General features: G+C 34.7%; 1 protein-coding gene and 2 pseudogenes across 1 annotated transcript; all 3 read left to right on the top strand.

Annotated features, from left to right (window-relative positions):
• Nucleotides 1-4,907: 4,907 nt before the first annotated feature.
• On the top strand, nt 4,908-9,537 carry LOC122580855 (annotated as a pseudogene).
• Nucleotides 9,538-13,717: 4,180 nt separating this feature from the next.
• On the top strand, nt 13,718-19,094 carry LOC122581194 (disease resistance protein RPV1-like). The gene is made up of 5 exons (XM_043753363.1): nt 13,718-14,316; nt 15,230-16,355; nt 16,656-17,084; nt 17,192-18,079; nt 18,178-19,094. The coding sequence occupies exons 1-5, from the start codon at nt 13,808-13,810 to the stop codon at nt 18,796-18,798; spliced, it is 3,573 nt and encodes a 1,190-aa protein (XP_043609298.1). The 5' UTR covers nt 13,718-13,807; the 3' UTR covers nt 18,799-19,094.
• A 2,980-nt stretch (nt 19,095-22,074) lies between these two features.
• On the top strand, nt 22,075-26,655 carry LOC122580961 (annotated as a pseudogene).
• The last annotated feature ends 976 nt before the right edge of the window (nt 26,656-27,631 follow it).

The following is a 27,631-nucleotide window of genomic DNA, read 5'->3' as shown; positions in this document are numbered from 1 at the left end:
ACTGTGAAGGAAAGAGAGTTGTCTAGTTTCCATTCCCATGAATCATTATCGCCAGACAAGTGAGTTCTTTGGAGCCGAGATAGTAGAACCAATAACTGTTGCAGTTCAGTTGTGGTGGATGGTGGTCGTGTCCATCTCCATTCCCATTGTGAGAAAGTACCAGCACCTGTGCATCGATCCTTGATTAAGCAATTCTTTTCTTTTTCGAGCTTGAAAAGATCAGGAAAGGTCGACCTTAAAGGTTCGTCTCCCATCCAGGTGTCAATCCAAAACCTAAGAATGTTACCGTTGCCAAGTGAACCTGTAATAAAACACTCAAGAGCAATATCAAACTCGGATAAGTGAGAGCTTAAACCCGCAATGGTTTTCCAAGCTCCCACGAAGTTATTACGGACAGGAACAGGAGAGCAATTCCTAGACGAGTGATGAATGGCAGTGATAACTTGAGTCCATAAACTAGTAGTTTCTGTACGAAATCTCCACCACCATTTAGACAAAAAAGAAAGATTTTTTATTTGTAAACTACCCAGCCCGAGCCTACCCGAATCCACAGGGGAGATCACACGCTCCCAAGAAACCCAAGGTATTTTCCTACTAGATGAGGAACCCCCCCCCCCCCCCCCCCCCCCAAAAAAAATGATCTACGAATAGATTCAAGTTTGAAAAGAACACTTACCGGTGCCTTGTACAAGGAGAAGAAGTAAGAAAGGAGACTATCAAGCACGGATTTAATAAGAGTGATACATCCACCAAGAGAAAGGGTGGAGGCTTTCCAAAGAGATAGGCGGATTTCAAAGGTTTTGATGAGAGGTGCCCAATTTTTGATGAGATTCATATTGGAGCCAACAATTAGTCCAAGGTATGTGATTGGAAATTGCCCAGATTTGCACATGAGGGTCTCACAAGAACTGGTACAACCTTCTAATGGAAGGTTTATTCCATAGAAACAGGATTTTTGGCTATTAATCTTGAGACCAGATACAAGGAAAAAACATCTAAAGATTCTCGATACGGGCTTAATTTGCACAACTCGTTAAGATCGAGATTATGTGTACAAATTTTAATTCCACTCCTTTAATAAATTTAGAGAAAACTTCATTACATCACTATGTGCTTTGTCATTTTAGCAATTTTTGTCCCTTTTTTTTTTTTATATTATTACATCACCCTGTGGTGACTTTTTGTATCATTAAGCACCCCTCTCCTAAATGTCCATTTGCAACTCGCCGTTAACCCCCTCACGTGCATACCACATAAGGGTATATTGGTCATTTTACCTTCAAACACTTTCTTCCTCTTTTGATTGTCTTTCCAAAATCTAAACACCATCCTTCAACTTCTTTTTAAATCAATCTTATTTTTTTTCTCTACATCCAAACCGAAAAAACTTCATGAACAACAAAATCCCAAAAACCAAATTAACAACCCAAAACACCAATAAAATCTTCTCACAACCTTAAATCCAATCACAAAATTTCATCACAATAAAATCTATCTTCTTTTTTCTTTTATCTAAATTTCACAATAAAATCACAAACTTCATCTTCAATCTCTATGAATGTTTATAATAATAACCAAATTAGTAATAATAATGCTTCAACAATTATGCTATCCGAAAAAATCGAACAAGAACAAGAAGCAGATGTTGTCATGTCTTTGATGACGCTTTTTGGGGATTTGGGAAAATGGGGCAATGAGCTTGAATCATCGTATTTTATGCAATTCCTCTGTTTTCACATCCACCCCATGCCTCCATCGCCACAACATCCTCCGCCACCACTAGGACCACCGGCACATACCACCACCACCACTGGCACAATCACCACCATGACCGTCTTCGACCAACACTAGCATCGGCACCAATCGCTCTAGTTTCTTTTTAATATTTTTTTCCTTTTCTTGCTGGATCTAAGGTTGTTTTTTTCTAGATCTGGATGTATGTATGTCATATTGTCATGCTTGTGTAAATATGAAAGAAACTAGTTGGAAATTATTGAAACTAGGTGTTGACACCATATGTCGATGGATATGGTAACTTGAAAGCATAAGGTGTATCCAAATATATGGTTCCCAGTTTCGTCTAATTTTGATTTGTGTTTATTGTATTGGATTTTCTGGTTGTTTGGATGTACATAGGTTTTAGGTAGGCAGAGATGTATTTAGTCACTTCTGTAAGTTCATATGACATTTAGAGATGTATTTAGGGTTGTGAGAAGATTTTATTGGTGTTTTGGGTTGTTAATTTGGTTTTTGGGATTTTGTTGTTCATGAAGTTTTTTGTGTTTGGATGTAAGAAAAAAGATAAGTTTGATCTTTGAAAGACAATCAAAAGGATGGTGTTTAGATCTTTGAAAGACAATCAACAGAGGAAGAAAATGTTTGAAGGTAAAATGACCAATATACCCTCACGTGGTATGCACGTGAGGGGGTTAACGACAAGTTGCAAACGGACGTTTAGGAGAGGGGTGTTTAATGATACAAAAAGTCACCACAAGGTGATGTAATAATAAAAAAAAAATAGAGTGGTGAAAATTGATCAAATGACAAATCACAGGGTGATATATTGAAATTTTCTCATAAATTTATTTGTAAATTTTACCTTACAAACAAAAAAAAGCAAAAATATGATAATTTTGACACTAGTCAAAAGCATTGCATGGGTAGGTACGATTTTGATAGTTATATTTCTACTTAATAATTAAGATATTAAAAAGAATAGATAAATGTTTTATAAATCACAACTTAACACATTTCCATGGGGAGGAAACTATAGGGGTATGAGGTTATGCCAAGTATATTTCTAATCTCTTATTTTATTTAGGTATTAAATTAAATTACAAATTAATAAATAGATTTAACACTTTGAGGTAAGGTCGGTTCAGAAGGGATGCAAGAGTGTCAGACCCACTTTCTTTAAGGGCCCATTCATTGTGAGATAGATATATAGAGATTGTATGTATAGGTGTTAACATAAATCATGTTGTTTTATATATTTTCTGTGTATAACTATTAGTTTTTAAAATAAGAAGGAATTGAAATATAAGAAGGTTATGTGGTTTGGTTATAAAAACGGAAGGAACCATAGTAAGGTATTGTCTTTTGGAATGTAAGTTTAGATAATTTGCAATGGAATAAGTCAAAATATGTATAATAAATTGTAAGTGAAAGAATTGTAATAGAAATTATAACATAAATATATTATAATAAATTGCTTATGAATATATAAATAAATAAATAATAAAATAATTATGACACAAAAATGTAATCTCCAAAGATTGAGTTAGATTTTGAAGTGTTGATTATATTTGATTTAAATTCTACGTTAAAAGAACTAAATTAGGCCAATAAAAAGATAAGAATGAATGACCAAGAAATACTATATATCTTTGCTTGAATTGGATTTTGAAGTATTAGGGTATATCAATTTTTTATAATAGCATTACTTTGCCAAGCACCGTTGCACCAAGATTGACATTCGAAGTGGATATTTCCCCTCCATAACCCATTTATATATTGAATATACCCAACTCAACTTTAAAATATCAAATTTCCCAACCTAATTTTATAAATGTTATATATCCTCAAATTCATCATTTTAATTACCTTTAAATCTCAAAAAATCATAAACTCTTGTTTTTTAATTTTGTAATGAATAGTATATCCTTTTGGCTCTTTTACAAAACAAACTATATATCAACAAAAACATAAGACAACATACAAGAACTCGTACGAGCAAAGGCTATATACCTACATATTGCAACAACATAAAACAAGACTAACAATGGCTACATATCTGCATATTTTTCTTGATAAGCAAAGGCACGTAATAACTAATATGGAGTAAATGAATTTGTTAGTTCTAAAAGAAAGAAAAAAAGAGACAACTATACAGATATAAATCTATCAAAACATTGTGGAACAACATTAGCATATGACTTTGATTGTGAAACAAACAGGTGATGAATAAGTTTCATGAGTTTTTTGACATTTAAAGGTAATTAAAATGATGATATGGGGATATTTGATATATTTAAAGTTAGGTAGGGTAAATTTGATATTTTAAAGTTGACTTGGGTATATTTGATATATAGATGGTTTAGGGAGGGCAAATATGAAATTCTTTCTTGGAAAGGGGCTAATTAACTATAGTATTTTATCACGAACAATAACATGAACATTTCAATTCTCTAAACAAAAAAGACAAGGACTCTAAATAGTACCGTTGAAATTATCCTAAAGTTATGTTTGCCTCTACTCATTGTTAACCCAATTATTATTTTATTTTTATATTTATAAAAATCCTTATAAAGAGAATTGAATTTAAAATTTAAGCATTTTTTACAATATCTCTAAATTACCTTTAACCTTAAAATAAGTAATACATCCACATTCACAGTTTACTTCACACCACTTTTTTGTCTCTCTTTATTTTATAATATCACTTTTCAGTGTAATAGTGTCCATCATCACTGACACCCGCCTTCCATATCCATAACCACCACACTTAACCCTCACTTTTTAAAATGTGTGGGCACCCATCTATCTTTACTTCTTTACTCCCTTATAAAAGAAATACCATCTTTTTATTTTAGGTAATTCTAACTTTAAATTACAGAATTACCCTTGACTTTTTATGTTTTGTCCTTAATTAATTATAATTTACACTCTAAACCTTTATTTTAATAATTAACACTTTAAGCCCTAATCTTCTAAAAAATTTATACTATCACAATTACATCAACCTACACCATTTGACACCGTCACCAGTCACCACCACCAATAGTACCATCACCGACATCACTAGACTGCTTTCCCCACCACCACCGCCGCCGCTTTGTTCGTACCATGGTCGTTATACATAAAGACGACCACTTTATCTTAGATCATTCATTCACCTATGTCTCATCATTGACTGACTTTCCTTTACTTGATCACACACTACTTCAATTTTTTATTTTATTTTTATCAATCATCATGGTTGTTCTTACTGAAATCCCACAACACTGTATATCATCAACTAATTATGACTACGACGTGTTTCTAAGTTTTAGAGGAACCGACACTCGTAATAATTTCACTGATCACCTCCACAAGGCACTTCTGGATGCCAATATCGACACATTTCTGGATGATGCCGAGATTCAAACAGGAGAGGATCTGAAACCCGAACTGGAGAACGCGATCAAATGCTCCAGAGCTTCTGTAATCGTGCTGTCCGAGAATTACGCTACTTCCACTTGGTGTCTTGATGAGCTGGGGTTGATTCTGGAACAACGTAGGACCTCTGATCATATTGTGATTCCGATATTCTATCATGTGAAGCCTACTGATGTGAGGAAGCAACAAGGTAGTTTCGGAGATGCGATGAGACAGCATAAAAACAAGATGGAGGCGGAAACTGATGCAGAGAGAAAAAGTCAACGGGCTCAGAAGATGGAGAAATGGGAAAAAGCACTTGCACAAGTTGCTGATTTAAAAGGGGAGGAAGCAAATGGTACCAGGTAATTATTTAACACTTTCTTCCTCTTATTTCGATAAAAAAAAAACATATGATCAATAATTGTTAAGTTGTTAATAGATAATCAATTACATAATCATAATGATCAATTACATATATATCCATTGCATGCTTTAGGACTTAGGAGTATTGTATTTGTGCATTATTATCTTGCAATTTGGGGAAATATATATACATTATATTTTTTTTGTTGAACGGCTATTGGGGAAATATGTAAGTATATCCCATAAGTGGGGAATATATGTAAATCTTCCTTACAAAAAACTGTTAAGATTACTCCATCTGTAATTTGTTGATTTCAAGTCACTCAGGGATTCCGTATTAGAATAATGGAAACCTTAACACCTTGGGTTCAAATGGTGACAGGGGTTTTCCAAAATGGGTTTTTTCTAGAAGTGGAGTTGGGTTATATGAAGGGCATGCCGTTGAGACCAAAATTGCCGTTTTCATAAAAAAGAAAATTTGGAGACGCCCACCTCTCAACAAACTAGAATATGCTAGTTTTTCATATTTTCAAGAAACTTTCAACTGTCAAAAATTCCTCTCATCACAAGAATCAATTAGTTAAAAACCATGATTAATAACTCATAACTCATACTTATAATAAGCAACGAACATATAATATTTCCTCCTAATATCATAGGGGACACAATACTTCAATATATAATTAGCATTTGGGTCAATATTAAGCTCTAGAAAAAGGTCTGCTGCATTTATATATTTTGATTAGTTAGTAATTGTGGTCTCTAAACTAATTAATAGTATGAATGAATAGTGAGGATAATGAAGAAATATATTTTTGAATTTAAAGATAGATACACTCGATGATGAGATCAATGCTTATTTTTGTATTTCTGATGATTTCTTGTGTGGTATCTTGTTCGTGTCGTTAAATCTGTTCCAGAAGGGAGACAATTCTTATCGAAGGAATTATTAAAGAGATTAATGGTAGATTAGATCTACACAAAAGGAGTGAAATCCCACATATAATTGGGTTGGAGTCTTCGATTCGAGAAATCACTTCATTTCTGAAAGATGAATCCTGTCAAAACACTGAAATTCTTACTATATGGGGAATGGCTGGAATTGGAAAGACATATTTGGCAAATTATGTCTTTAAGTTGCACTATCATGACTTTGAAAGAAGCTGCTTTCTTGACGATATTGAAAGGAAGTGTATACCACCAGATGGATTGCTTGATTTACAAAAACAGCTTCTTAAAGACATTCAAGATCGAAGTTGGATGGAGATACGTAACACTAATGTGGGTAGAGGATCGAGAAGACACTACTTAGGAAAAGAACTCTTCTAGTTCTTGATGGTATTGGTAAGTATGAGCAGTTGGATGTCTTACTTGGCACAAAAGGCCTTCATCGGGGAAGCAAAATCATAGTAACATCTAAAAATGAGTTACTAACAGAAAAGTGTAGGTTGTTTGAAACAAGAGTACTTCCACCAAATCATAAAAAGCACTTTCTTAAAGGTTTAAATGAGCAGGAATCACTGCAGCTTTTAAGTTGGCATGCCTTTGGGCGCAATGAACCGAATGAAGATTACAAAGAGGAGTCAAAAAGGGTTGTCAGGTATTGCAAAGGACACCCATTGGCTCTTAAAGTTTTGGGTAGTTCTGTACGTAGTGAAGATGCAACGTGGGAAGATATCTTAGAATCATTAGGGAAAAATGACATTTACCCTGATATTCAAAAGGTCCTCAAAATAAGTTTCGACTCTTTGCCATCCGACAAAGACAGGGATATGTTTAAGTACATTGCTTGCTTCTTTGTTGGAGAACATAGGGAATTTACTGAAGAAATTCTAAAATCGTGTAAAATATGCAAATCATCCGGGATCAAGATTCTAATAAATAGATGCCTTCTCACAGTAGGACCATCTAATATATTGATGATGCATCAACTTCTCCAAGATATGGGGAGAGAGATAGTCCGTCAAGAAAACCCTAACAAACCATGGAAGCGTAGTCTATTATGGCGTCACGAGGAGTGTGTGAATGTATTGCAAAGGAGACAGGTTAGCATTCACCTATATTTATGCACACTTTAATCACTTTGTACGGCTACAGACCGGAAACAAGTCACATTTAAGTATGTAAAGTGCATCAAATATTTTTACCTAAGTGAGACTTCCATAATCTTTCATACACTTTCTACCTAAGTGAGACATTTCTTGTAATCCTCACGCTAATTCGTTGTTTCTTTCATTCTTAGGGAACTATGGTAATTCGAGGGCTTGTCCTTGACATGAAAACATGCGATAATGGAGCTTCATGTGAGTCATATAGTACGAATATGCGAAAGTTTGAATTTAGATCATTGCAATCACTCAATTGGGCTCACATTTTTCTCTCTCTTATTTGGTGGTTATATGGCTGGATTTCAAGAATATTTCATTCCTCATTTCTTAATAGCAAAGGTGGGTTTGAGACACTTGCTTTTAGTAAGATGTGTGATCTAAGACTGCTCCGACTGAACTATGTACAACTCAATGGATCATACAAGGATATTCCTGTTGGTTTGAGATGGCTGTGCATGCATGGATTCCCTTTGAGTTATATACCTTCAGACTTACAAATGAATGATATAGTTGCACTTGACCTGTCCAATAGCAAGCTACGACGACTTTGGAAGAAGCCCATGGTACTAAATCTCAAGCTTATACTTATTTTTCTTTCAATTAACATGTATTAACATGCTGCTTTTTTTATATGTTATGTTAACAGTTGCTCGGGTCACTTAAGTTTCTTAATCTCAGCAATTGCTATGAGCTTGTTATTGTGGATCATTTCTTTGGATTCCCTCTACTAAAAAGGTTAATACTCGCAGGATGTACCAGTCTAGTTCAGGTCTGCGAATCAATCGGGGACCATTGTGATAGACTTGAAATGCTTGATATGAGTAGATGCAAAAAGTTGAGAAAACTTCCAAGAAGCATAGGAAAGTTAAAGAAGCTTAGAATACTATTATTAGATGGTTGTTCTGTTCTTGTTGAAATTCCATGTGAGATAAAGAATATAAAGTCGCTAGAAGTGCTACGGGCTGACAATATTAGCATAGAATCCGGTCATAGGCCTCCCCCTGCTATTGTGATACCACGAAGTTTAAAGACAGTTTTAATTTCCTTACCAAGCTCGTTAGTAACATTGTCCCTTAAAAATAATAATTTGTCCAATGAATCCTTTCCAAAGGATTTTAGTAGCCTGTCAATGTTGAAGTATCTGGATTTATCCGGAAATCCAATTGATTTCCTGCCCGACTGTGTGAGAAGCCTTAGCAGGTTGAATCATCTTTATTTATACTATTGTCACAGGCTGAAAACGGTCTTGTCTGCTCCAAACACAATAAACTATTTGGGTACGGGTTCCTGTTTGTCATTGGAGAGGATAACATTTTATCCAGAAAGGTCAGCACCACCAACTGTCAATTGTAAATTGTCTAATTCTTTGAGAGAGATTCAGGACAAATTCAAATTGGAAAATTTAGCACAAATTGATGAAGAAATACTACGTAGCTTGGGCTGGACTACTATAGATTATTTGAGTTATTATAAAATATCAATAGCGGATTCGGTTGGATTTTATCCTTACACAGGAAAAATAGTCCCAACACAGGTGAACAACTTCCTTTTTTTTTATCCGTCATTAACTCTTCTCTCTCAATATGTATGTCAGTGAAGCTAATTACTAAAACTCGGAAGTGACAGATGCTTTATGAACATGGAATATTCAGCACATATATTGAAGGGCAAGAGGTTCCAAAGTGGTTCACTCAGAGAAGCAACGGGAATTTATTTACGTTGCCGTCATCTCCTAAAAGTTGTAGGATTTGTGGGCTAAACATATGTGTTGTAAGTACAATTTCAAACCCGACAGAAGTTGGACCTTCAAGAATTGAAATAAGGAATTTGACAAAGAACTGCTCGTGGACTTACCAACCTATGATCTTTGCACACCCTGAAGATCATGAGTTTGAAGATGGTGATGATGTTGTGGTATGGTTAAGCCATTGGATGTTTGGGAAATACGAGTTTGAAGATGGTGATGAAGTTAGTATTCACTTTACTAAAAAGTTCAATCATTTCTTTGAAAAAACATATATTCGTTATGATGGGGGCCGACCAGATTATGGAAATGTAAGGGAGTATGGTATAAGCCTTGTGTACGATGATGGAAACCAAAAAGAAGATCCTTTGGCTTATTATAAGTCATGGAATCACACCATCGGTCGTGATCTATCTTTTGCTGAATTATCCTCATGTCATTACCTTTTAAAGCCCTCGCCAAAAAGTTAGTATTCACTTTACTAAAAAGTTCAATTATTTTTATGAAAAAATGTATATTTGTTTTGATGAAGTTAATCACTTTAGTAAAAAGTTTAAGTATATTGATGAAAAAAAATTTATTCATTATGGTGGGGATGGACCAGATTATACAAATATAAGAGTATATCCAATAGGTAAGATTCATTCCTCAAGGACTAGTTTTGGACCCACTAATTATGTAATTTTACACATTAAAAATTAATAACAATAATAATAATAATAATAATAATAATAATAATAATAATAATAATATTTATTTAATTAGAGAGAAAATAAGTTTATTTATTTTAAGGTTATTTTTGAAAATAACATTAAAGTGCAGGGTAGAATTTAAAATTCATAATAATTACAATAAAAGACAATTTTGGAAAAAAACAAAGTTCCTGCGCCTTCGTCTTCTTCATCTAATTTTCCGACCGCCGGAAATTTTTTCCGCTTGAAATTTCAATACATATCAACCAAAATTAACATTTATCTCAACCAAAATTACTCAATAGCTTAAAAACCTAAATTGTTTATCCCAATTAAAAAGATTTTAAAAAAAAATTACATTCGTCCCTGGTGGAACGAGCACGCCAGACGAGTGATAGGAATGAGCAAGGGACGAGTCCCACCCAATGTTGTAGACTCGTCCCTGTATGTCGAACGAACCCATGAACGAGGCCATTGGGTAGCCTCTAAGCCTGTAAGGGGGTATTGTATCAGCCTTGTGTACGATGATGGCATGGCCGACTCTTGGCATAGGCAATATAGGCATGGGCCTAGGGCCCATTGATCTTGGGGACCCAAAATATTTGTACAAGCCGTAAACAAACGTGGTCTTTTTATAACTATAGACAATAATATTCGGATAAATATGATGGAAACTCAAATTGGGGTCCACAAACAAGCAGTAAACAATATGAATAAAAGGAAATAAAATAATTTTCAACAAGGTTTAGTAACATATCTTTATCTATCATGTAAAAATTCGAGTAAATTATAAATGTTTGGGGCCCAATTTTTTTATTTGCCTTGGGCCCAGATTTTTTTAAGTACTTTCGAAGAGATGATGGAAACAAAAAAGATCCTTTGGCATATCATAAATCATGGAATCACATCATATGTCGTGATCTATCTTTTGTTGAAGTATTCTCATGTCATTACCTTTCAAAGCATTGGTCAAGTATCTTTGATAATTCATATTAATAATACACATACGATATACGGTTATAATATATCTTCTATGTATTTTATAATAATAAAAGCGTTAAAATATGTACATCTTTATATGTTCCATTGATGGTAAGACCATTTTGGTTTAAATAACTAACTCTAAATCAAAATACGTGTAACACCCGTCATTTTAAAACCTGGATTTTCAAAAAAACTTTTGCCTAATGGCGTTTAATAATAGCGGAAAATGATCTCATATATATCTGCCCATCCGTAACCGGATGAAACATTTGAAAACATTTGGTGTTACTAAATGCATCATCGAAATAATAAAAGAAAATCCAAGTCCTGGCACCAACATAAATGCCAAGCATTATTACATAGTCTTAAATCATAATATCGTAAGTGAAGTAGCCAAACAAAATGCTAAGGGTAGCTTAAGCATCAAGAACATAAAAGCTATCTTTAATGTCTCTACCCATCTTCACCAAGCTATCTTTTCTCTAGCTCCAAACTCACCTAATCTGATGGCACAACATTTTCAAAGAGCAAGTGTTAGCTAATAAATTAGCTAAGTAAGAATAATATATTTGAAAATATTTGCCGATTAGATATATTAACAAAATCATATCATCGTTATATGTTAATATCACATGAGCATCATAAACATCATAAACATAAGAAACATCATGAACATCATAAGCATCATATAGCATAACACATTAGGAACATCATAATCCTAAGTGTGCCTAACTTTCTTACGCAACTTTCTTTACTTCGTATCTTTTCTTTGTTTCTTTGCCTAGACGTAGGCTAAGTGACTTATGCCACTTACATAGGGATGTGGGGTTGTGTGTAGGCGGTTATAGAGGTAACCAATAAGGGGTCCATCGGCGTTGTTAAGGAAAGACATAGTCATTTCCAACTGAATAAACTGTTTATGCCTTTACGCATTGGTGGTTAGTTACTCCACCCGGAATAAACAAACATAACTATGTCACAATGATCAACTCAAGTGACCACGTACGTACTAGCTTTGCAACTAGCACGGGTTAAGCTTAACACATCGAGACTTCTTTATTACATTAGTTTAGGCTGCACTTTCACCTAAACTAATCACTTTTATATTTACTTTATATTAACGTAGGCTACACTTTCACCTAAGTTAATCATATATCCTATTTACTTTAGGGCCCTTAATGTGCACGTGAACATGGTAATCCTAGTCAAAGGACTAGTAACTAGATGATCAAGCCACATATGCAATCTTATCATAAACATATCATCATTTCATGATCATATAATATAAGCATAACATAAATTCATAATCACCTATCATAATCATGTCATCATTACATATTCACTTTACATAAGCATAGCATCATTTCGTAACATGGGAACTTACCTTATACCTTTGCAACCTGCATATACATTTCATATATCATAAAAGGTAAGCATCATTCCGCATAGTAACCTCGCATAATCACCCATAACATAAAATGTGCATACATGTTCAATGGGAAGGTTTAACTTATGAAACTTGTTTTGTTGTACCAACAGGTGACAAAATATGTTATCTTACCTAGATAGAGCTTACCAACCATTTAAACTATCTTACAGTGCTTGCTAAGTGCTCCCGACAACCTAGAATAAGTATAAGATCAATAGATGGTAGAAACAAGACTAAAATGGAATTCTGCTTGTTTGTGCACTGCACAAACTTTGTGCGTCGCACAAACCAAAATCCTAAACCTACTGACCTCACTTGTGCACTGCACAAAATCTGTGCGCCGCACAAGGGCTCCCTAAATCGTGAATTTGCCACAAAAGACCACTTTGTGCGCAGCACAAAGTGTGTGCACCGCACATCGGGCTCTGATCAGAAAACCTAACTTCAAACTTGCTCTAAACGATTTCTATTCAATTTCAAACCATTAATTCGACCTGGAGACATAAAATTAACCTTTTTGACATTACTTTTGATGACTTTAATCCTTCATGAATCCTTCAATCCTTTACAACATAAATCACTCATTGAATCACCCGAATATCATGAAATCGGTAAACGTTTAATCAAATAACCCAACCCACGCCCCATGGCCTGGATTGAATACTTATCAATGATTTAAATAATCAGATTTCAAAGAGAATTTTACCTATAATACCTGTAGATGATCATAAGGATCCATGATCTAAACCAAACTTGATCGAAATGACACTAAATGATTAATTCTTGGAGAAAACTTGTTTTGAGAGGGAGGGGATCTGTTCCTAGGGCTTAATCATGAAAATATTCAGAACATGGAGCCTAATTAATCCCTTAACTCTTGTCCATAAGTTTACCTTTTGTGCCCATAGACCCCTCAACTTCCTAAACGTTACTTTTATAGCTTAATTGACTTACCGGGAGACTTAACAATCTAACAAGCACTTAACTTCCTACTTTACTTTAAATTACTTTCACTTAACTCATATTAAGCATTTCATATTAAACACATAAGCATTTAATCACATAATCCTATATAGGGCACATAAACTTAACGAAACTTAACATTAACTAACGGAATGTCAAATAGTCAAACTTAATTCAATTATTTTGGTCTTTATGATAGAATATTGGGCTCTAAATAAAAGTATAAAAATGTAAAGACGACGACTTTTCTTTCAAAGTCTCCTCATCTTCAACCATTCATTATTTCATTTACCTATTTCATGATTTCATTTGCTATATCTAACCATTGACTGACTTTTCTTCACAGCTACTTCATTTTTATTTATTTTTTTCTGGATCAATCATCATGGTTGTTCTTACTGAAATCCCACAAGGCCATGAATACGATGTGTTTTTAAGTTTTAGAGGTACCGACACTCGTAATAATTTCACTGATCACCTACACAAGGCTCTTCTGGATGCCAATATCGACACATTTCTGGATGATGCCGAGATCCAAACCGGAGAAGATCTGAAACCCGAACTGGAGAACGCGATCAAATCGTCGAGAGCTTCTGTTATCGTGCTGTCCGAAAATTACGCTACTTCCACTTGGTGTCTTGATGAGCTGGCATTGATTCTGGAACAACGTAGGACATGCAAACATATTGTGATTCCGATATTCTATCATGTGAAGCCTACTGATGTGAGGAAGCAACAAGGTAGTTTCGGAGATGCGATGAGACAGCATAAAAACAAGATGGAGGCGGAAACTGATGCAGAGAGAAAAAGTCAACGGGCTCAGAAGATGGAGAAATGGGAAAAAGCACTTGTAGAAGTTGCTGATTTAAAAGGGGTGGAAGCAAATGGCACCAGGTAAAACATATGATCAATAATTGTCTAGTTGTCAATAGATAATCAATTACATCATCAATTACATATATACCCAATAGTATGGCTTTAGGAGTATTGTATTTGTGCATTATTATTTTGCATTTTGGGGAAATATGTAATTATGTCCCATAAGTGCGGAATATATGTAAATCTTCCTTACAAAAAACTGTTTACTTCATCTGAATTTTGTCGATTGCAAGTAACTCGAGATTTAGTAATAGAAGGATGGAAACCTTAACACCTTGGGTTCAAATCTTGGTGCGAGCAAGATGCTGGCATGCCGCCAAGAATGGCGACAAGGATTTTCCAAAATGGGTTTCTTCTTGAAGTGGAGTTGGGTTATATGAAGGGCATTCCGTTGAGCCCAAATTTGCCGTTTCCATAAAAGTAAAAAATGGAGACTCCCAACTCTCAACAAACTAGAATGAGCCCAAATTTGCCGTTTCCATAAAAATAAAAAATGGAGACTCCCAACTCTCAACAAACTAGAATATGCTAGTTTTTCACATTTTATAGAAACTTTCGACTGTCAAAAGTTCTTCTCATCACAAGAATCAATTAGTTAAAAACCATGACTAATAACTCATAACTTATACTTATAATAAGCAACACACATAATATATCCTCCTAATACCATTGGGGACACAATACTTCAATACATAATTAGCATTTGGATCATATTATTAAGCTCTAGAAAAAGGTCTGCTGCATTTATATATTTTGATTAGTTAGTAATTGCGGTCTCTAAACTAGTATGAATGAATAGTGAGGATAATGAAGAAATATAATTTTGAATTTAAAGAGAGATACACTGGATGATGAGATCAATGCTTATTTTTGTATATCTGATGATTTCTTGTGTGGTATCTTGTTTCTGTCGTTAAATCTGTTCTAGAAAAGAGACAATTCTTATCGAAGGAATTATTAAAGAGATTAGTGGCAGATTAGATCTACACAAAAGGAGTGAAATCCCACATATAATTGGGTTGGAGTCTTCGATTCGAGAAATCACTTCATTTTTGAAAGATGAATCCTATCAAAACACTGAAATTCTTACTATATGGGGAATGGCTGGAATTGGAAAGACATATTTGGCAAACTATGTCTTTCAGTTGCACTATCAACACTTTGAAAGAAGCTGCTTTCTTGAAGATATTGAAAGGAAGTGTATACAACCAGATGGATTGCTTGATTTACAAAAACGGCTTCTTAAAGACATTCGAGATGGAAGTTGGATGGAGGTACGTAGCACTGATGTGGGTACCTCTAGGATCGAGAAAATGCTACTTAGGAAAAGAACTCTTCTAGTTCTAGATGGTATAGATAAGTATGAGCAGTTGGATATGTTACTTGGCACAAAAGGCCTTCATCGGGGAAGCAAAGTTATAGTAACATCTAAAAGTGAGTTACTAACTGAAAAGTGTAGGTTGTTTGAAACAAGAGTTCCACCAAATCATAAAATGCACTTTCTTAATGGTTTGAGTGAGAAGGAATCACTGCAGCTTTTAAGTTGGCATGCCTTTGGGCGCAATGAACCTAAAGAAGATGACATAAAGGAGTCAATGAGGGTTGTTAGGTATTGCCAAGGACACCCATTGGCTCTTAAAGTTTTGGGTAGCTGTGTACGTAGTGAAGATGCCACATGGGAAGATATCTTAGAATCATTAGGGAAAAATGACATTTACCCTGATATTCAAAAGGTCCTCAAAATAAGTTTCAACTCTTTGCCATCTGACAATGACAGGGATATGTTTAAGTACATTGCTTGCTTTTTTGTTGGAGAAGATCGAGAGTTTACTGAAGAAATACTAAAATCTTGTAAAATATGCAAATCATCCGGGATCAAGATTCTAATAAATAGATGCCTTCTCAAAGTAAGATCCACAAATGAGTTGGAGATGCATCAACTTCTTCAAGATATGGGGAGAGATATAGTCCATCAAGAATATCCTAAGAAGCCATGGAAGCGTAGTCTATTATGGCGCCACGAGGAGTGTGTGGATGTGTTGCAAAAGACGCAGGTTAGCATGTACCTATATGTATGTAAACTTTGATTAATTTGTTTGGCTATAAATCAGAAAAAGTCTCATTTATGCATATAAAGTGAGTGGCACATATGCATGATGCACACCTTCGTGCATAAATAAATGTTGGTACATAAATCTGTAAAAAAAAGTGGAATATGCGTATGTGACTTCCATAATCCTTCATACACTTTCTACCTACATGAGACATTTCTTTTGATCCTCAGGCTAATTTGTACTATAAATCTAGAAATATGGAGTAACTTTTCATTCATTTGTTGCTTCTTTCATTCTTAGGGAACCGTGCTAATTCGAGGGTTTGTCCTTGACATGAAACCATGTAACAATGGAACTTCATGTGAGTCATATGAAACCAATATGCGAAAGTTTAAATTTAGATCATTGCGATCACTCAATTGGGTTTACATTCTTCTCTCACTTATTTGGTGGTTATATGGTTGGGTTTCGAGAATATTCCATTATTCATTTCATAATAGCAAAGGTGGCTTTGAGACACTTGCTTTTAGTAAGATGTGTGATCTAAGACTGCTCCGACTGAACTATGTACAACTCAATGGATCATACAAGGATTTTCCTGCTGGTTTAAGATGGATGTGCATGCATGGATTCCCTTTGAGTTATATACCTTCAGATTTACAAATGAAGGATATAGTTGCACTTGACCTGTCCAATAGCAAACTACAACGTCTTTGGAAGAAGCCCATGGTACTAAATCTCAAGCTTCTACTTATTTTTCTTTGTGGTCCATGGTTATCTCTTTTTAACAATTAATATGTACTAACATGCTGCTTTTTATATATGTATGTTAACAGTTGCTGGGGTCACTCAAGTTTCTTAATCTCAGCAATTGTTGTGAGCTTGTTACTGTGGATCATTTGTCTGGATTCCCTCTACTTAAAAGGTTAATACTCGCAGGATGTACCAGTCTAGTTCAGGTCTGTGAATCAATCGGGAACCATTGTGATAGACTTGAAATGTTTGACACGAGTGGATGCAATAAGCTGAGAAAGCTTCCAAGAAGCATAGGAAAGTTAAAGAGGCTTAGAATACTATTATTAGATGGTTGTTCAGTTCATGCTGAATTTCCATATGAGATAAAAGAAATGAAGTCACTAGAAGTGCTACATGCTCACAATATTCGCATAGAATCTGGCCATAGGTCTCCCTCTGCTATTGTGATACCACGAAGTTTAAAGACAGTTTTATTTTCTCTACCAAGATCGTTAGTAAGATTGTCCCTTATAAATAATAATTTGTCTAATGAATCCTTCCCAAAGGATTTTAGTAGCTTGTCGATGTTGGATATTCTGGATTTATCTGAGAATCCAATTGATTTCCTGCCTGACTGTGTGAGAAGCCTTAGCAGGTTGAATTCACTTGGTTTACACAAATGTTGTAGGCTAAAAACGGTCTTGTCTGTGCCAAACACAATAACCGATTTGAGTACGCATCATTGTCCCTCATTAGAGAGAATAACATTTTATCCAGAAAGATCAGCACCACGAGATGTCACTTATTTCGACAATGATTCTTTGAAAGAGATTCAGGACATGTTTAAATTGGAAAATTTGGCACAAATAGATGAAGAAATACTATATAGTTTGGGCTGGACTAATAAAGATTATCTGAGTTATTATAAAATTTCAATTGCGGATGATAGCGGATATTATCATTACACAGGAAAAATAGTCCCCACACAGGTGCACATCTTTTTTTTTATCCATCATTAACTCCTCTCTCTCTCAATATGTATGTGACTATGTGAGTGAAGCTAATTACTAAAACTTGGAAGTGACAGATGCTTTATGAACGTGGAATATTCAGCACATATATTAAAGGGCATGAGGTTCCCAAGTGGTTCACGCAGAGAAGCAACGGGAATATATTTACCTTGGAGTCATCTCCTAACAGTTGTAGGATTTGTGGGTTAAACGTATGTGTTGTAAGTGCAATTTCAAACCCGACAGAAGTTGGCCCTTCAAGAATTGAAATAAGGAATTTGACAAAGAACTGCTCGTGGACTTACCAACCTATGATATTTGCACACCCCGAAGATCATGAGTTTGAAGATGTTGATGATGTTGAGGTATGGTTAAGCCATTGGATGTTCAGGAACAACGAGTTTGAAGATGGTGATGAAGTTTGTATTTACTTTAGTAAAAAGTTCAAGTATATTCATAAAGAAGATTATGTTATTTATGGTGGGGATGGACCAGATTATGGAAATGTAAGGGAGTATGGTATTAGCCTTGTGTATGATGATGGGAACAAAAAAGAAGATCCTTTGGCTTATTATAAGTCATGGAATCACATCCTCGGTCGTGACCTGTCTGTTGCTGAAGTATCCTCAGGTCATTACCTTTTAAAGCAACGGTCATTCTGGGGTGAATACCTTTCTACCCGAATTATCTCAGATTAAACCCCAATTATTGGTCTCAAACTCTCTCAATGCCCTAAAATTTCAATGAAGCTGACCCAAACCTCAAATCAAATTGGCATCGTTAATGAGTATGGACATTGGCAAGTCTAATGGTATTCATTCATATCAGCAAGCCAACGCCATGAAACAAACTCATATGAACAAACAGACCAGGGACTATGTAAGCTTATTATTAAGCACACTAATTTAACTCTCTTGCAGCAAGATTCTTGTATCAAGCCAAAATGGACTTTTTGTAATAATATCATAAAATGAAGTTCATATGACTTAGACAATGGGTTCGAATTGTTGTTTATAAAAAGTGATCGATCGATCACACTACGCAAAGAGATATCTAGTTATATTAGATATTCAGTTGAGCATTAAGTACTACAAGAAAATGTAATTAATGAGACGGTCCATTTTAAGCGGCAACACCATGTCGTCACCCTCTATAAATGACAATTTTTTGCTTTTTTGACTTTTGACTCTGGCGAAACCTTTGGCGACTACTCATGTTTTCAGCTAAACCAATTTCTATTTTCTTTTTGAATTTAAATACGGACCAAAAAGGATAATTTTTCCAGTTAACGGACCAAACAGAGATTGTCCATGTTCAAGTAATCTGTGTCATAGGCTGAAAACGGTCTTGTCTGCTCCAAACAAAACAAAATAAACTATTTGGGTACGGGTTCCTGTTTGTCATTGGAGAGGATAACATTTTATCCAGAAAGGTCAGCACCACCAACTGTCAATTGTAAATTGTCTAATTCTTTAGAGATTCAGGACAAGTTCAAATTGGAAAATTTAGCACAAATAGATGAAGAAATACTACGTAGTTTGGGCTGGACTACTAATGATTATTTGAGTTATTATAAAATATCAATAGCGGATTCGGTTGGATTTTATCCTTACATAGGAAAAATAGTCCCAACACAGGTACACAACTTTTTTTTTTATCCGTCATTAACTTTTCTCGCTCAATATGTATGTGAGTGAAGCTAATTAATATAACTTGGAAGTGAGAGATGCTTTATGAATACGGAATATTCAGCACATATATTGAAGGACAAGAGGTTCCCAAATGGTTCACGCAGAGAAGCAACGGAAATTTATTCACCTTGCAGTCATCTCCTAAATCTTGTAGGATTTGTGGGCTAAACATATGTGTTGTAAGTACAATTTCAAACCCGATAGAAGTTGGACCTTCAAGAATTGAAATAAGGGATTTGACAAAGAACTGCTCGTGGACTTACCAACCTATGATCTTTGCACACCCTCAAGATCATGAGTTTGAAGATGGTGATGATGTTGTGGTATGGATAAGCCATTGGATGTTTGGGAAAAACGAGTTTGAATATGGTGATGAAGTTAGTATTCACTTTACTAAAAAGTTCAATCATGTCTTTGGAAAAACGTATATTCGTTATGATGGGGGCCGACCAGATTATGGAAATGTAAGGGAGTATGGTATCAGCTTTGTGTATGATGATGGGAACAAAAGAGAAGATCCGTTGGCTTATTATAAGTCATGGAATCACACCATCGGTCGTGATCTATCTTTTGCTAAATTATCCTCAGGTCATTACCTTTTAAAGCCCTCACCAAAAAGTTAGTATTTACTTTACTAAAAAGTTCAATTATTTTTATGAAAAAATGTATATTCGTTTTGATGAAGTTAATCACTATAGTAAAAAGTTCAAGTATATTGATGGAAAAAAAATTTATTCATTATGGTGGGGTTGAACCAGATTATACAAACGTAAGGGATCGAAGTATTGTATCAGCCTTGTGTACGATGATGGAAACAAAAAAGATCATTTGGCTTATTATAAATCATGGAATCACATCATATGTTGTGATCTATCTTTTGTTGAAGTATCCTCAGGTCATTACCTTTTAAAGCATTGGTCAAGTATCTTTGATAATTCATATTAATAATACACATGCGATATACGGTTATAATCTTAATCTTAATATATATTATAAGATAGTTGAACTAAAGACTTATTAACCAATCAAATTACTCAATTTCATCAAATTGATTCTCGCTTATGTCATCAATATTTAGATTAACTATAAATTAAAAATCACAATAATCATTATCCAAATATATTATTATATTAGTATTTATATTAATTTGTAAAAAAGTCTCATTTATTTACACTTTTTTTTGTTTTCAATCAATAACTTACATTTTGTAACCCTGAATATTTAATTTATATTTATTTTTAGCCATCAACTTGAGGGTATTTTTTAAAATTTTTTTCTAAAATGTTACAAAAAGTATTTATATTTATGTAAAGTGAAAATTGTCACTCAAATCAAGAGTCCTAAATGTATCTAAGAATTTGAAAACAATCCTAATTGTTATCTAATTATCATAGGACAGATGATTGAAAATAAACTTATTCGTATTATGAGCCCGCATCATGACCAAATACATATACTTGAATGTCAAGTAAGGATTACAAGTATGTTTATATTTTAATTATTAATTATCTTTCAGAACAATATCACATTATGGATACAATTGGTTTCAAAAACTTCGATGATAGAGAAATTATTGTAGCATGTGTATTGTGGAATGACTACGACAAACAATTCCATCAATATGTCTCAATTAATAATAACAGCGTATATTTTCAAAATTATAAGTTTTTATGTATTAAATATTGAAGATCTAATATTGATAATATCGTAAATCTCGTGTCCAAACACAAGTCTAAAATCTAATATATCTTCTATGTATATTATAATAATAAAAGCGTTAAAATATAAACATCTTTATATGTTCAAGTGATGATAAGACCAATTTGGTTTGAATAACTAACTCTAAGTCAAAATACGGTAGTCTCATTTTTAGTCTAAGCTAACCCAAACAATCATCGAAGTGTTTGGCTTAACTAAATTTCATAACTAGTCAAACTCATTAAATTGGTTCTCTCTTTATTTTTATCATAACAATTTCCTATAATAACATTACTCTATCAAACATCAAGATGGACATTCGAAGTGGGTTATTAACTATTGTATTCTGTCATAAAACACCTAATACTCGTAATATCAACTTTTCATTTCTCCCACCAAAAGACTGGCCTCTAAATAAAACTATTCCGAAAGTTACGTTTGCCTCAATCCAATTATTTTGGGCTCTATGATAAAATATTGGACTCTAAATAAAAGTATAAAAATGTAAAGACGACGACTTTTCTTAAAAAGCCTCCTCATCATGAATCATTCATTCATCTATATGTAACCATTGACTGACTTTTCTTCACACACTAGCTACTTCATTTTTATTTATTTTTTTCTGGATCAATCATCATGGTTGTTCTTACTGAAATCCCACAAGGCCATGACTACGACGTGTTTCTAAGTTTTAGAGGAACCGACACTCGTAATAATTTCACTGATCACCTCCACAAGGCACTTCTGGATGCCAATATCGACACATTTCTGGATGATGCCGAGATCCAAACAGGAGAGGAACTGAAACCCGAACTGGAGAACGCGATCAAATGCTCCAGAGCTTCTGTAATCGTGCTGTCCGAGAATTACGCTACTTCCACTTGGTGTCTTGAAGAGCTGGCATTGATTCTGGAACAACGTAGGACTTGCAAACATATTGTGATTCCGATATTCTATCATGTGAAGCCTACTGATGTGAGGAAGCAACAAGGTAGCTTCGGAGATGCGATGAGACAGCATAAAAACAAGATGGAGGCGGAAACAGATGCGGAGAAAAAAAGTCAATGGGCCCACAAGATGGAGAAATGGGAAAAAGCACTTGCACAAGTTGCTGATTTAAAAGGGGAGGAAGCAAATGGCACCATGTAACGCTTTCTTCCTCGCATTTCCATAAAAAGTTAAAAACATATATCTATAATCTATCTACAATACTATACTATATTATAAAGCAGATTCCTTATGGATTTTTAATTTAACTTAAACTTTCAATATTGATTTTAAGTATTTCTCCAAAATATTCCTCCTATATTTACTAAAAATAACTATAATAACTTTTTTTTCACTCATCAAATCTAAACCAATCATTTTTTTCTTTCTACTCCATAAATCATTTATTTCACCAATTCATTAAAAATCTTTTATCTTAAAAACCGTATTATATGAGTGTTTGTTAAAATTTCATGCTCTTTCATGTCATTCGATATACTTTTAACGAATTTCTAAATCTGAGGCGGAGCCCGTACGGTTTAGGCATTTAATTATCATACTCTATGACATATCAACTCCTATCGCACTTTATGACCTAGCTATCACTCCACCATCTCACCACCGCAACGCGCGACTTACTCTCGTGATCATTAATCTTTAATCATCTAGTTTATTTTAAACTCCTTGGATTACTTCATCTGGATTCTGACGATAATATGCAAATTAGTAACTTAGTAATTGTAGTCACTGAATTAATATTATGAATACTAAGGATAAGGAAGATATATAATAATTCTGAATAAAAAGAGGGATATGATACGTACACTGGATGATAAAAATTGATTTTTATTTATATACGAGTATATCTGATAATTACTTGTATGGTATCTTTTTCGTGTCATTGAATATGTTCCAGAAAAGAGACAATTCTTATTGAAGGAGTTATTAAAGAGATTAGTCACAGATTAGATCTACACAAAAGGAGTGAAATCCCACATATAATTGGGTTGGAGTTTTCGATTCGAGAAATCACTTCATTTTTGAAAGATGGATCTAGTGAAAACACTGAAATTTTCACTATATGGGGAATGGCTGGAATTGGAAAGACATATTTGGCAAATTATGTCTTTCAGTTGCACTATCAAGACTTTGAAAGAAGCTGTTTTCTTGAAGATATTGAAAGGAAGTGTATACAACCAGACGGATTGCTTGATTTACAAAAACAGCTTCTCAAAGATGTTCATGATGCAAGTTGGAGGGAGATACATAGCACTGATGCGGGCACCTTTAAGATCGAGAAAGCACTGCTTAGGAAAAGAACTCTTCTAGTTCTAGATGGTATTGGTAAGTATGAGCAGTTAGATGTGTTACTTGGCACAAAAGGCCTTCATCCTGGAAGCAAAATCATAGTAACATCTAAAAGTGAGTTACTAACAGAAAAGTGTAGGTTGTTTGAAACAAGAGTACTTCCACCAAATCATAAAAAGCGCTTTCTTAAAGGTTTAAATGAGCAGGAATCACTGCAGCTTTTAAGTTGGCATGCCTTTGGGCCCAATGAACCGAATGAAGATTACAAGAAGGAGTCAAAAAGGGTTGTCAGGTATTGCAAAGGACACCCATTGGCTCTTAAAGTTTTGGGTAGTTCTGTACGTAGTGAAGATGCCACATGGGAGGATATCTTAGAATCATTAGGGAAAAATGACATTTACCCTGATATTCAAAAGGTCCTCAAAATAAGTTTCGACTCTTTGCCAGCTGACAACGACAGGGATATGTTTAAGTACATTGCTTGCTTCTTTGTTGGAGAAGATAGAGAATTTACTGAAGAAATTTTAAAATCTTGTAAAATATGCAAATCATCCGGGATCAAGATTCTAATAAATAGATGCCTTCTTACAGTAGCATCCACAAATAAGTTGGAGATGCATCAACTTCTTCAAGATATGGGGAGAGATATAGTCCATCAGGAATATCCTAAGGAGCCATGGAATCGTAGTCTATTATGGCGTCACGAGGAGTGTGTGGATGTGTTGCAACAGAGGCAGGTTAGCATGTACCGATATTTATGTAAACTTCGATTAGTTTGTATAGCTATAGATCAGAAAAAGTCTCATTTATGTATATAAAGTGCAGGAAATATTGTGGGAGTGGCACATATGCATGATGCACGCCTTCATGCATTAAATAAATTTTGGTAAAAAAAGTGGATCATACGCATGTGACTTCCATAATCCTTCGTACACTTTCTACCTAAACGAGACATTTCTTTTGATCATCAATTTTGGTATATCAATTTGTATTGATAATCTAGAAATATGGATTAACTTTTGGATCATCTGTTGTTTCTTTCATTCTTAGGGAACAATGCTAATTCGAGGGCTAGCCCTTGACATGAAAACATGTGACAATGGAACTTCATGTGAGCCATATGAAACCAATATGCGTAAGTTTGAATTTAGATCATTGCAATCACTCAATTGGGCTCACATTCTTCTGTCACTTATTTGGTGGTTATATGGCTGGGTTTCTGGAATATTGCATTCCTCATTTCGTAATAGCAAATGTGGCTTTGAAACACTTGCATTTGGTAAGATGCGTGATCTAAGACTACTCCGACTGAACTATGTACAACTCAACGGATCATACAAGGATATTCCTGCTGGTTTAAGATGGCTGTGCATGCATGGATTCCCTTTGAGTTATATACCTTCAGACTTACAAATGAAGGATATAGTTGCACTTGACCTCTCCAATAGCAAACTACGTCGTCTTTGGAAGAAGCCCATGGTACTAAATCTCAAACTTCTACTTATTCTTCTTTGTGGTCCATGGTTATCTCTTTAACAATAATTAACATTTACTAACATGCTGCTTTTTATTTATGTTGTGTTAACAGTTACTCGGGTCACTGAAGTTTCTTAATCTCAGCAATTGCCGTGAGCTTATTAGAGTGGATCATTTCTCTGGATTCCCTTTACTTCAAAGCTTAATACTCGCAAGATGTACAAGTCTAATTCAGGTCTGTGAATCAATCGGAAACCATTGTGATAGACTCGAAATGCTTGATATGAGTAGATGCAAAAAGCTGAGAAAACTTCCAAGAAGCATAGGAAAGTTAAAGAAGCTTAGAATACTATTATTAGATGGTTGTTCTGTTCTTGTTGAAATTCCATGTGAGATAAAGGATATAAAGTCGCTAGAAGTGCTACGGGCTGACAATATTTGTATAGAATCCGGTCATAGGCCTCCATCTGCTATTGTGATACCACGAAGTTTAAAGACAGTTTTAATTTCCTTACCAAGCTCGTTAGTAAGATTGTCCCTTAAAAATAATAATTTGTCCAATGAATCCTTTCCAAAGGATTTTAGTAGCATGTCAATGTTGAAGGATCTGGATTTATCTGGAAATCCAATTGAATTCCTGCCCGACTGTGTGAGAAGCCTAAGCAGGTTGAATGATCTCAAGTTATACACTTGTCGTAGGCTGAAAATGGTCTTGTCTGCTCCAAACACAATAAACTATTTGGGTATGAGTTCCTGTTTGTCATTGGAGAGAATAACATTTTATCCAGAGAGTTCAGCACCACCAGTTGTTGATTATTATGAGACTGATTCTTTGAGAGAGATTCAGGACAAGTTCAAATTGGAAAATTTAGCACAGATCGATGAAGAGATACTACATAGTTTGGGCTGGACTAATATAGAATATTTGAGTCATTATAAAATACCAATGGCGAATCTGGTTGGATTTTATCGTTACACAGGAAAGACAGTCCCAACACAGGTGCGCCTCTTTTCTTATCCATCATTAACTCCTCTCTCTCAATATGTATGTGAGTGAAGCTAATTACTAAAACTTGGAAATGGCAGATGCTTTATGAACATGGAATATTCAGCACATATATTGAAGGGCAAGAGGTTCCCAACTGGTTCACGCAGAGAAGCAACGGGAATATATTTACCTTGCAGTCATCTCCTAACAGTTGTAGGATTTGTGGGTTAAACGTATGTCTTGTAAGTACAATTTCAAACCTGACAGAAGTTGGCCCTTCAAGAATTGAAATAAGGAATTTGACAAAGAACTGCTCCTGGACTTACCAACCTTTGATCTTTCCACACCCCGAAGATCATGTCTTTGAAGATGGTGATGCTGTTGAGGTATGGTTAAGCCATTGGATGTTCGGGAACAATGAGTTTGAAGATGGTGATGAAGTTAGTATTCACTTTAGTAAAAAGTTCAAGTATATTGATAAAGCAGATTATGTTATTTATGGCGGGGACGGACCAGATTATGGAAATGTAAGGGAGTATGGTGTTAGCCTTGTGTATGATGATGGGAACAAAAAAGAAGATCCTTTGGCTTATTATAAGTCATGGAATCATATCATTGGTCGTGATTTGTCTGTTGCTGAAGTATCCTCAGGTCATTACCTTTTAAAGCAACGGTTATTCTGGGGTGAATACCTTTCTACCAGAATTACCTAAGGTCAAACCCCAATTATTGGGTTAAGGGAGTTGCACCACCATGAGTGTCTTAAGGGAAACGCCCCTTATTAATGGTCTTAAACTCTCTCAATGGCCCAAAACTTCAATGAAGCTGACCTAAACCTCAAATCAAATTGGCATAGTTAATGAGTATGGAAGTTGGCAAGTCTAATGGTATTCAATCATATCAGCAAGCCAAAGCCATGAAACAAACTCATATGAACAAACAGACCAGGGACTATGTAAGCTTATTAGTAAGCACACTAATTTAACTCTTGCAGCAAGATACTTGTATCAAGCCAAAATAGACTTTTTGTAATATCATAAAATGAAGTTCAAATGACTTACACAATGGGTTCGAATTGTTGTTTATGAAAAGTGATCGATCACACGACCCAAAGAGATATCTAGTTATATTAGATGTTCAGTTGAGCATTAAGTACAAGAAGAAAATGTAATTAATGAAACGGTCCTTTTTAAGCGGCAACACCATGTCTTCACCCTCTAAGTGACAATTTTTTGCTTTTTTGACTTTTGACTCTGGCGAAACCTTTGGCGACTACTACTGTTGTCGGCTAAACCAATTTCCATTTTCTTTTTGAATTTAATCCCGGACCAAAAAGGATAATTTTCCAGTCAACGGACCAAAAAAAGATTGTCCATGTTCAAG

This window comes from Erigeron canadensis, chromosome 9, assembly GCF_010389155.1.
Source record: "Erigeron canadensis isolate Cc75 chromosome 9, C_canadensis_v1, whole genome shotgun sequence".
In the NCBI taxonomy this organism is placed as follows: Eukaryota; Viridiplantae; Streptophyta; class Magnoliopsida; order Asterales; family Asteraceae; genus Erigeron; species Erigeron canadensis.
This window is presented reverse-complemented; position numbering and strand designations above follow the sequence as displayed.

Coding starts and splice junctions, on each gene's coding strand:
- LOC122581194 (XM_043753363.1), top strand. CDS start 13,808: ATGGTTGTTCTTACTGAAATCCCACAAGGCCATGAATACGATGTGTTT. Junction 14,317..15,229: donor GTGGAAGCAAATGGCACCAG/GTAAAACATATG, acceptor AATCTGTTCTAG/AAAAGAGACAATTCTTATCG. Junction 18,080..18,177: donor GAAAAATAGTCCCCACACAG/GTGCACATCTTT, acceptor TGGAAGTGACAG/ATGCTTTATGAACGTGGAAT.